Here is a 12,323-nt window from a genome sequence, read left to right as displayed (position 1 = left end):
CCTCATTTTTTGATCTCCCATTGGCCCATAGTTCTCCAGAATAAGTGCGAGCCAAAAGCAGAAGCAGCAAAAAGATATAAGTATTTGAATTTTTTGGATATCACTTAAGTAACTCACGAATTTTTCCTGTCTATATGTATGAGGTAGCTTGATGATTCTATTCACAACTGGTTAATAAAAAAAAATGGCTTCAGCAATGAGATTAGAATGACCTTAAATTATTTTTTTTCAAATTCGGTATCTTAGAATAGATTTAACCCAGGAATGTGAATGGTATGTATAAAGTCATATATAAAAAAGAAAGATTGCAGTAAGCTATCTTCACGTAAAAACAGCTTTGAATTGTCCATCTAGGTTTCTTTATGAAATCATTTGCGCAAGTACTAATTTAGGATATTTTTCACTTTAACAAAATATAGTATGTCCATGAAAGAATGTCCCAGTTATAAATTCTAATATTATCAACTGTAAGCATTGTAGAGTTTTGGTTAAAGGTTACAATTTAAGATTAACTGAGTTACAGATAAGCGCATGCCCGAGTACTGCTTTGTTGTTTTCTCGCTTGCAGCGCCACCTATGCAAAATGGCGACTTCTGAGCGTAAAGCATTTTGTTCTGCAATTTGCTAAGAGTGAATCTGTAATTTCAGTTCAACGTGCGTTTCGTTTGCACGAGAGTGGTTGAAAGTCGAATTCCCTGATCGTAATGGTCCAGACGGCAAACTCTTTTCCGCTCCCCTTCACGTTAACCTGACATAACGCCATGCGCTTCCTGCTACCTAATAATCTATGCCAGAGTTGAGACACAGAATTGAAGAGGCTATTGCTTCCATTACTCCGGACTTGTTAACCAAAGTGTGGGAAGAATTGGAATTTAGGTTGGATGAGTGCCCTATAACTAGAGACCCGTGAATTTCGCGGATTCAATGACCTCCAGGATAGACTCCAATATCCTCTACATACTCGGGCAAATGCCAACTGTTCATTGGCTGCTGACTTGTGAGTCGTCTCGACTGGGTGGCCTGTGATTCGACACTTCTATGAGTGAGGGTCTCTAATTGGCCCTCAGTCCTCCAGATTAACAGAGAACCAATGACAGAAGGAGCACTAAGGTATAATTTTTGAATTTTAGCATAACACGAAATGAACCCGCGAATTTTACGGGTCTCTACCTATAACTAGGGGCAGCCATTTTTCGCGAAAAGATCTGAACACTTATTAGACTGCAACAAGGTATACCAGCACCAGCGGTTTCTTCCTTGTGATTGGCGGCCGTCTGCGAGAGAAGTCGTTGCCTTATCTGACCGAGCCACTCAGGACGCGTTTACTTCCGCACTGAATCACTGTGTTTGGTGTTGTTACAATCGATATGTACCTAGGAGAATCTCGCCCAATCACGAAACACAGGCGGTGCTACAGTGTTTTAACTTTCATCTAGTCTCGAAATCTTTTCGCGAAATCTGCATGCCACTACCTATAACTTAAGGCGCACATGTTGAACATTTGTGAGAAAAAAACCAGGTTAGTTTACCTTCAATTCGATGTATGGCTTGTTGTAAATAGACAAAATTAAACTGTTATAATACCTTGAAACTGGGACATTCTTTTATGGACAACCTGTATTAGCATCGCCAGCACGAGGGAGAATAGCACGGCGGGAGCAGTGGTAAGGGCGACTTTCCCGCTTCCCTCCGCTGCTGTCGGTGAAGCTGATTGGCTGATGGGGCTGGTAGGGGGAGGGGGGAGCCAGCAGCGCTGAGACCCCACATAGCCCCGAGCTGCGATGCAGGGTGAATACAGGCCTAGAGCTAGGGAATAATTGACTCAGTCAGGCGGAAATGACTGCTTAAGGCCCTGTCCTCATGTCAAATTTTCTCTTCCAACCCTTTCCAATATCTTGTGTCTGATGAATTTGTAGTTTTATGACATTACCGAAAAGTTGACAAGTTGGATGACTAGGGCCATGCATATTTCGCGAAAAGATTCCGAGATTAGTTACAAGTTAAAACACTGTAGCATCGTCTGTGTTGCGTGATTGGGCGAATTCCTTTCAGGCGCATGTCGATTGTCACCACACCAGTCACAGTAATTCAGCGGGGAAGCAAACGCGTCCCAAGTGGCTCGGTTCAACAAGGCAACGACTTGTCTCGCAGACGGCCGCCAATCACAATCTGATGCGGGTATACCTTGTTGCAGTCTAATAGGCGTTCAGATGTATTCGCGAAAAATACCTTGCCCTATGGATGACTTGAGTTTTCATCAAATTATTTTGATATACGACGAGCTCTAAAATATGTTGGATGCGAACGGCCAATCAGAACCGTGCCCAGCGATAACGGAAATGACGTCCGTTTTCGTCTCAACGATTCTTTTAAATGGCGAAGTAGTACATGGCCGATTAAAGAAGTTGAAAAATGTTAAACAACTAAAATAATGTTAATATTATTTTCGTATGCGAAAACAATCTATGCTTAAAAATTAAATTATGCTTTTGTAACTATAAAAAAATCTCTGAAAATGTTTTTCACTATATAACGAATATTATTGTGATTTAAAAATTGTTATGTTCAACAAATTAAAAAAATTCACAAACATAAAAACAATTTAAGTATTTCTAACAGCACTGTGATACATTATAAAATTTTAAATTCAACAAAATTAAAGGATTGAAATAGCTCAGACCAAAAATTAACTTTGATAGCGTGACATAATTTAAAACATGTTTGAGTTTATCTGTCCAAATATAATTGATGCAGAAAATTGGAAGCCATTTTCTATCCAATAATTAACCTCCAACTCTATTGTCAAATATATTGGAGACAAATATTTGTTAGTTTGACAGGGTATTTAGCGACGCCAATAAATGTTATCCAGGGAAACAGCATAATATGTAATACAACAGCTACGATAGTATTTAACTTAGTAAAAATTATATTCTGACCAACAAAAAGTGAAATTTTTCTGTGTGCTAACAGCACGATATAGTAGAGACAGACAGGTAAAATTCGCGAATTCCCTATGTGGTACGCTAAAATTCAAATACTTATACCTTTGTTCTGATGCTTCTGCTATCGTCTCACAGTTAAGCTGGTGGACTATGGGTAGGGGCAGGTATTTTTTGCGAATAATCTGATCGATAATTAGACTGAAAAAAGTTATGTCCGCGTTAGCGATTATTTCCTTGCGATTGGCTGCCGTCTGCGAGAGAAGCCATCGCACTGTTTGGCCGGGCCAGTCAGAACGTGTTGGCTTCTGAAATGAATGACTGTGATTTGTGGACCGACAGTAAACATGCAACGGGAAGAAACTCAACCAAACATGGAAAGCCGACGATGCTACAGTGTTTTAACATAAAGCTGGTCTAGAAATCTTTTCGCGAAAAATACATGGTCCTAACTATGGGCTAATGGGTAGAGACCTGCAAAATTCGCGGTTTCGATGGCCTTCAGGATAGACTGCACATACCCCTGTACACTCCGGCAAATAACGCAAGTTCATTGGCTGCCGACTTGTAAGTCGTCTCAGCTGGTTTGTCTGTGATTCGATCCTTCTTTGGTTGAGGGTTTATAACTGGTTGAGATTCGTCCAGATGAACAGTAAGCCAATAGCAAAATTATCTAAGAGGTAAATGTGTTTAATTCTAGCCTATCACCGAACGAATCCGCGAATTTTGCAGGTCTCTACTAATAGCGGGTATTAAAGAAGAATGCCCCATTTATAAAACCAGACTTTAAGTATGAATAAGGACACAGGAGAATCAGACCATTTGTAGACTATAACTAGGGCCATGCATATTTCGCAAAAAATATTCCCAGACATGCTGAAAGTTAAAACACTGAACCATCGTCTGTGTTTCGTGATTGGGTGAGTTTGTTTCAGGTATACGTCGATTGTTACAATAACCAATCACAGTCATTCAGCGTGGAAGGAAACGCGTCCTGAGTGGCTCGGTCAAACAAGGCGGCGACTTCTCTCGCAGACGGCCGCCAATCACAAGGAAGAAACCGCTTGTGCGGTAATACCTTTTTGCAGTCTAGTAGACGTTCGGGCTTTTTTTCTCGCGAAAATTGTCTGCCCCTAACTATAACTAGGGACCGGAAAAATTCGCGGGTTCGGTGACCTCTAGGGTGGACTCTGAAGTTCTGTGTATACTCGGAAAAATGCCACCTGCTCATTGGCTGCTGAATGTGAGACGTTTCAACCGGGTTGCCCCTGAATCGTTGCTTCTTTGGACAACTGTTTATATTTGGCTCAGTGACATCCAGATGAACTGTGAGCCAATAGCAGAAACAGCACAACAGTGTAAGTATTAGGTACTTGATGTAAGTTTTTGGACATACGCCATTGCTTAGCACATGTATGTCTGTAGAAGAAAACTACAAAAAACACAATTTTTAATTTTTTTAATTTTTTTATTTTTAATTTTTTATATTTATTATTATCTTTTGAAAACTATTGTGTTTGTTTCGTCTTTTCGTTTTGCTGTGTTTTTGTTTCGTTTCAACTGTTGTGCTGAATTTTTTTGGGTTCGGTATTTTTGTGCTGTCATTATTTATGTTGTTTTTTTTACGTTCTGTTAGTCCATTTTTATTTGTTTTTTCTTTGTTTGTTGACCATATTCATGTTGTGGAGTATTGTGTGGCGTTAAATCCTGACAACAGCAATTTTTTGCTTAATTTGTGTTTTTTGTCATTTGTGTTTTTTTGTAGTTTTCTTCTACAGACATACATGTGCTAAGCAATGGCGTATGTCCAAAAGCTTACATCAAGTCATGCACTCCCATTGCACAAATCTTTCAAAGATAATAGTGTAAGTATTTGAATATTAGCCTATCGCGAAATGAAGCCGCGAATTTTCCGGGTCTCTACACATGAACCCTGGTATGACCTAGCAGGCATCAGACCTGGGTGGGGTGCGGCAGTGAGTGTCGGTACCTGGTTCAGCAGCGCCGAGCTCTCGTCCTGCTGGGGGAAGAGATCCATGGCGGCGCTCGGCGGCCTCCTGTCGAAGGACGTCGTGGTCGGTGCGCCCGAGTGCGGCAGGCTCCAGGGCGCCGCTGGGACGCTGTCTCGGCGCCCGGCGTCCCTGCACACCACACCACTACCTCCGAGACTCATTTACTTCGGACCCAAGCAGCAGACAACGTACCTCCGGGATCTCCCTAATACTCTGCACTCTCGGGCAACCATCACATGTCCATTCGCTGGCTACCGTGGGTAAGTGCCTTCACCAGTTTGTAAGAGTTTTTTGGCAAAATATTTCACTTCATCATTAGAAATTTGAATTATCATTTATTTTTTTAAAATATACTTTCTTCACTTGAGGCCAGAGATATGGTTGTTTCAAACATGCATTATTTTCATCTGCTGGAGTTGATTTGGGAATTACTAGAAGTGTATGCTGAAAATCTCCTATCACCGCAATACCCGCAATCAACTGCGTAACTTTAACTGCACCCTCCGAGTATATAATTATTAGGGGCAGACATTTTTTTGCGAAACAACATGAACGTCTACTAGACTGCAACAAGGTATATCCACACCAGCGGTTTCTTCCTTGTGATTGGCTGCCGTCTGCGAGAGAAGTCGTCGCCTTGTTTTACCGATCCACTCAGGACGCGTTTACTTCTGCACTGAATCACTGTGATTGGTAGAGACCTGCAAAATTCGCGGGTTCGATGGCCTTCAGGATAGACTGCACATACCCCTGTACACTCGGGCAAATAACGCAAGTTCATTGGCTGACGACTTGTAAGTCGTCCCAGCTGGTTTGTCTGTGATTCGATCCTTATTTGGTTAAGGGTTTATAACTGGTTGAGATTCGTCCAGATGAACAGTAAGCCAATAGCAAAATTATCTAAGAGGGATATGTGTTTGAATTCTAGCCTATCACCGAATGAATCCGCGAATTTTGCAGGTCTCTAATAATTATTAGGGGCAGGCATTTTTCGCGAAAAGATCTGAACACTTGTTAGACTGCAACAAGGTGTACCCGCACCTGTGGTTTCTTCCTTGTGATTGGCGGCCGTCTGCGAGAGAAGTCGTCGCCTTGTTTCACCGAGTCACTCAGGACGCGTTTGATTCCGCACTGACTTCATGTGATTGATGTTGTTACAATCGACATGTACCTGAAAGAAACCCACCCAATCACGGAACACACAGACGGTGCTACATTGTTTTGACTTTCAGCTGGTCTCGGAATCTTTTCGCGAAATCTGCATTCCCCTAAAATTATCAACGCGAAATAATGTAAGTATAAGTGGTTATTTAAAATTTAACAATCAAACCATTTTTTTTAAACTCAAGACTGACTGCGGGCCCGATAGAAACTTTTTAGGAGCTATTTTTCACATAAATTTTGATACAAAATCCCTCCATTCAATGATCCCAGTGAAATCGCTGGTGCGGCTATATATACTTTATTGCAGTCGAATAGGTTTAAGATTTTTTTTTTGCGCAAAAATGTCTGTATTTAGTGATTATTTCACAGTTGATGTTAAGGCCAGGGGCGTAGGAACCGGGGGGGGGGGGGACAGGGGGGACGTGTCTCCCTGAACTTTTTGGGTGGAGGGGACTGTCCCCCCCCAACTTTCTAGACCGTGATTTTTTTTTATAATATTATTCTGCCCAACTTTATTTGTAATTTCTTCACTCATCAAATTTTATCTTAAGGAAACAATAATAATTTTAACATAGATGTATCCAATAGTTAGATACAAAAACTGCTTAAAAAGTGCTATTTTGCACTTTTAAAATCAAAACTTTCCGGTGGAGGACCCCCGGACCCCCTGTCTTAGTAAGAGGGGAATGGGTTTACATGACATCAAAATCATTATTTGTCCCCCCCCCTAACTTTATGAACACAGCTACGCCAATGGCGAAGGCAATGCGAAACTATCATTAGTATCTATTAGAAACTATCATTAGTAGTTGCACAGGCAACCTAGGTGAGGAATCTTCCAAGAGAGTGACCAATGAGCAGTGTATTTTGCCAAAGTGTGCAAAGTACTGTGGGGTCAATCACAGAGGTCATTAAACCTCGAATTTTTCCAGTCCCTAGCTGAAGGTCCCATTCTGACCCATAGACATCCAGATTAACAGGAAGCCAATATCAGAATAAGCACAAATGTACAATATTTGAATATTAGCACATCGCAAGATGTACCCATGATTTTTTCCGGTCTCTAACAATGACCATTCAGAAACAGGCAACAGGCTTTCGATTATGTGAACTGAATGATAAACAGGGATAATTGCTATCTGTAAGAATAAATTGGGTAGTGTTTTTAGAAGAACAATAAAAGTTAACACTAACACGGATTAATGAAACATATTTAAATTATTTGTTATTTAATCTTTTCTTACAAAAATAATTTCTGACAATGTTTTGTTGGTGTTAAATGTATGTTTAAATAATGCCAAAGACGATAAAATTAACGAATTTGTTTGTTGAAACGTAAATTTTGCCTACTTAAAAAATTTATTTCATCAGCCAAATTAACAAACAGAAGGGAAAAAAAATGTTTTCGTGTATTATTTTATTTATCATTTATTTAGCTAAAAGAAAATTCATTAATGCTGGCAATGTTTAAAACCTAAACTTATTTGATTCAAAACTTAACTTTTTTTTTTTAAAGAGCTTTTACTTCATCGTACGAAAATGTTCGTTACTTACGCAGCCTAAAAATCGAATGGAAACAGATCACAATTCTTCAAAAGTCGTTACTGAGCATGACAGTGCTTATTTCCACTTACGTGTTGGGTTTCCGATATGGCGTCTAAGTGCATCTGTGCCATATCGGGCAGGCAATCTGGTTCGCTAACTTTGCGAAGGTAGGGGGGGGGGGGGTAGAGAGAAATTGGAGATCCACGTGAATTCTCAAACCCACTTTCAGGGATTACATGCGGAGGTTCGTTTAAGGTGGGCTCAGAGAAGGGCGGGAATGGCTCTCGCCAATCCTGTACGTGCAAGAAACCGGTCGATCCATTCTAAGCTTACTTGAGAGGAAAATTTGGCGCCACAGATTTCATTGGGCGTGAAAAGATCTAATCAATATATTGGTCGCTACAAAAAATAATTCTAAGGTGTTATTTTTGTAAACAGAGTTGACCTTCTTAACAACAAGCACGAAAATAACTTAAAAACAGGGGGTTGTCTGTAAAGTCGGTTTACGGACGTTAATTTTACGTGATAACGTCATAAGAAAACATTGATGACAAATTCCAGACTTTTTAATTTTAAAATATTATTTACAGTTTTTGCAAATTTATTTTAAATAATTTGTTTAATTATAATCACGAACAATTAGTTATAGAAATAAACTGAAATGAAATCAATGTCAATACATTGTTAATTTTAAATTACGAAATTTTACAAATAAATCAAATTTTTTAAATTGCTGCTTTTAAAAAGCCCTCCTTAACCTGTTTGATATTATAGAAGATTTTCTCGCAAGGTGGTTGGCCGGTTCTTGCACGCTCGGCTCAGGCGGAACGTGACAATGAGTCATGCTTTTTCGTGCGTGCAGCCGTTATCATCGATTTATAACACGTTATCACGTCAAAAAGGTATATAAAAATGATTTTAAGCTTTCCGTTACTTTAAGTGTTGTATGTATTTTCGTTAATAACTGTAAATTTGTTATATTACATAGGTGAACTAATTACATACCAAATATTTAATGGTCAGGCGCAGGTGTAAATTGCAAGTACCTAAAAATACAATCTTATGCAAGTTCGAAATTTTTAACAAAGTATATTGAGATATTTAGTTATATATAAATTTATCTAATTTAATAACTCAAACCAGTTAAAACCTTTCGAATGATGCTTTGATGTGTTGTAGAACTCTTACAAAGGTGTGTAAAAATAGGTTTACAATAAATTCTAAAAAAATAGTATAAGAATAAAATTGACCTAACATTATAAATATCTAAGCAACATAGCTAAATAAAGTTTTTGTATATGATGAAAAAACTACAGTCTTCTTTAAACGCCAAAGGTTTTTGATTCAAAGAGTATTTTTGGATTTATTGTAGTGTTACAAAATGCAGGATGGAAGGTTCGTGAAGGATAGCCTGATTAATTTAAAAACCAGTTTATTTATTTGTCTACATTTAGACTTGTTCTCTTTAAAGACCGACAGTCTAACTTCTGTACACACAAACTAAACACCACACATTATGAGCCCACTCAGCTGCACAGTACTTTCGATGGTCTCCGTACGCGCTCTTCTGTCATCCGACGCCCACACGCTGCTCACTCCTTGCACTGCGTCAAAAGGGAACTCTCCGAACTCTCGCTCGTCGCACACGACTCGCTACCGAAGACTCTCTGCGGGTCACCGCTACCACAGAGACTGGGCTCACTACTCACTCGGCCGGTCTCGCTGTTCCTCGCTCCGCTCCGGAACGGACCTGCCGTGCCGAAGCCGAACAGTTGATCCGACGTCGCCGTAGAAGGAACTCGCAGGGGTCGCCGCTCATCGACTGGCGCCTTTTATACCTGCGGAGGTGGCGCGTGGAAGCATCCAGAAGCCGCGTGTTGCATCGCGAGGGTTCCCGACACGCCCATCCCCGTGGCGACGACCCCAGAAGTCTCCAGACATCTCGGGGTTGTTGGTAAATACCAGGTCGCCTTTGAACCTTCCAGAGAGACTGAGCGGCGCCATGCCCGACTGATGGGGGGAGGGGAAGGGGGTAGGAGGCGACTGACCGAGGGGGGGGGGGGGCACACTCCATACCAGACACGGGTGATGCCATGACAGATACGGGTGATGCGCGGAAGAGGCCGGAGGGGGGGGGGGGGATAGGGAGGCTGTGGTTGACACGTCGCTAATGGTCAAATAACGTGCACTTCTCTCGTGCCGGGTGGATTGGGGGGGGGGGGGGGGGCGTAGTGGGGGAAGGGGTATTGGTTTCCCGGAATCCTCGTGAGCTGGCCAGCCTGCGACGGGCCAACGAGTCTCAAGCCACTCCGAGACCCTATATTATTTAAGGTCTAACACGAAATATCAGTTATTTATTTTCTTTACATGACTATCATTTAAGGGCTCTTCCTTTAAATTTACGCATTTACCTGACTTGAATTTAATGCATCATATGAAATTTTCTCAAAAGATATGAACCAAATACTATCTGATAGTTGTAAAAAGCAGCGTCCGTTTTTGTATACATATTTATAAATAATTGAGTGACATTTGTGGATCGAAAATAAAGTTTATTTAGTATTTGGTGAGAAAATTGGTGATCCAACAACAAATGCAAGGTTTTCTTAGGAATTAACCCATCCACAGGAAAGCCCTTAAATAATAGTAAAGCCAAGAAAATGAACTAACCAAGTCGACATGTGCGACCAAGCCTTCAATAATTATGTTAATTGACGTTGATGGACGGACTGAGGAGAGTTGTGAATATTTGAATATTGCTGATCAAAGGACACAAGCAAAATTCTTGTTATTTCCGGGCCCGAGGCTAGGCTTCACAAACGTCTGCAGAATAAAGTAGATGTCAAGAGACTAGAAAAATTCTCGGGTTCAATGATTTCCAGATATTGACTCCACGATTCTACGTATACTCGGGAAAATGTCACCCACTCATTGGATGCTGTCTTGTGGGACGTTCCAACGTTGTGACCTGTGATTCGATACAGCGATTTCAGCGTTGAGTCCAGAGTCCTGGGCCAATAGCATAGGCAGCACTATGGTATAACCATTTTAATATTAGGCTATCATATCACGAAATGAATCCGAAAATTTTTCCTATCTCAATAGATGTCACGTGTTGATTGGCTGAAGGAAACATTCTTCCTCCTCTCCGGGTCGCACATGATTCAATCAGCTTGTTTTAAGTGTTTTTCATTTGTTGCTAGTCCTTCAGGGCGTGACATGTAACCCGTAATACAATGTGAAGGGTCATTAAGGTGTTCATAAGGTTGGCAGGTATGGTGGTAGGTTGAGGGTAGGGATACAGGGAACCGTGGCGGAAATTTTGGAATACGTCGGGGATTACGTAATCCACTCAGAGTTTTCCAAAAATAAATTTTTCAGTTTTTGTTTAAAATAAAATTAGGTTTCGTTAAAATATTTTAAAATGAACGTTTATAAACACAGGCAATATAAATTTTTTAACTAAACTTCATTTTATCTGAAAAAAAAAAAACTAACAACTTTATTTCTGCAAATATCGGAGTGGATTACGTAATACCCAACGTAATCCAAGATGGCTACCGCGGATCCTTGAACCCCTACCATCCGCCTCTGCCACCATACATACCAAACCTACGTATTGTGTTGGAACCGTCGCATTCTTGTCCACACTGTCATAAAAAAAAAGGCGTGTGCGTGAGTCCACATGCGACAGAAGTGAAACTTATTGCTTATTATATTATTATGTATAGGAAACATAATTATCTTTCGCTGAGGTCGCAGATAAAAACATATATGCAAGTATGTGAGCGCTAAATTATACTAATGTGCAAGTATGCGTCTGTATGAATGTATGCAAGTTTGCAAGCATGCGAGTGTACAAATATGCAAGTGTGCAAGTATGCAAGTGTGCAAATGTGTAAGTGTGAAAGTATGCAAGTGTGAAAGTATGCAAGTGTGCATTTATGCAAGTTTGCAAGTGTGCAAGCATGCAAGTGCTCAAGTGTGCAAGTATACAATTGTTCCAGTATGTAAGTATTTAAGTGTGTAAGTTTGCAAGTATGCATGTGTGAAAGTATGCGAGTGTGCAAGCATGCAAGTGTGCAAGTATACAAGTGAGCAAGCACACAAGTTCTCATGTGTGAAAGTATACAAGTGTGCAAGTATGTAAGTGTTTAAGTGTGCAAGTATGTAAGTGCGAAAGTATGCGAGTGTGCAAGTATGCGTGTGTGTAAGTATACAAGTGTACAAGTGTGCAACTATGTCAGTATGTAATTATGCAAGAATGATAAATGCAATTGTGCACGCCAAATCGCGAGTGTACAAGTATGCAAGTGTGCAGGTGTGCAGGTATGCTGCGTCATTTCCACCTCCTCCTCCTCTACCAGTTCCCCCACCACGTACCTAACTATTCCCCTCATGCGATCGTAATTTTCGTAAAGCCGCCCCAGCAAAGAAGTTTCACTTAAAAAAAATTGGTTGTCTGTAAAGTCGGTTTACGGACGATAGTTTAACGTGACGTCATAACAAAACATAAATGAAATGATTGCATACTTTATGAATAAAATTGAATCATTTTTATTTTAATAATAAAAGAATAAATACTTGAAATTATACTAGTAATCAGATTTTTAAAATGCAAGAATAATTTACCTTTATTGGCGAAATTGTTGTTGTAATA

General features: G+C 40.3%; 1 protein-coding gene across 1 annotated transcript in view; it reads right to left on the bottom strand.

Moving 5' to 3' along the window:
• The window catches only part of LOC134529039 (PDZ and LIM domain protein 3), a 155,912-nt gene that overhangs the window by 108,022 nt on the left and 35,567 nt on the right, over window positions 1-12,323 (bottom strand). Inside the window, exon 4 of the mRNA XM_063362735.1 lies at window positions 4,933-5,083. Within this exon, the coding sequence (XP_063218805.1) occupies window positions 4,933-5,083 (151 nt within the window). The remainder of the gene's footprint in view (window positions 1-4,932; window positions 5,084-12,323) is intronic.

This window comes from Bacillus rossius, chromosome 2 (genome assembly GCF_032445375.1).
Source record: "Bacillus rossius redtenbacheri isolate Brsri chromosome 2, Brsri_v3, whole genome shotgun sequence".
Classification (NCBI taxonomy): domain Eukaryota; kingdom Metazoa; phylum Arthropoda; class Insecta; order Phasmatodea; family Bacillidae; genus Bacillus; species Bacillus rossius.
The sequence above is the reverse complement of the archived record's forward strand: the minus strand, read 5'-3'. Positions and strand labels throughout refer to the sequence as shown.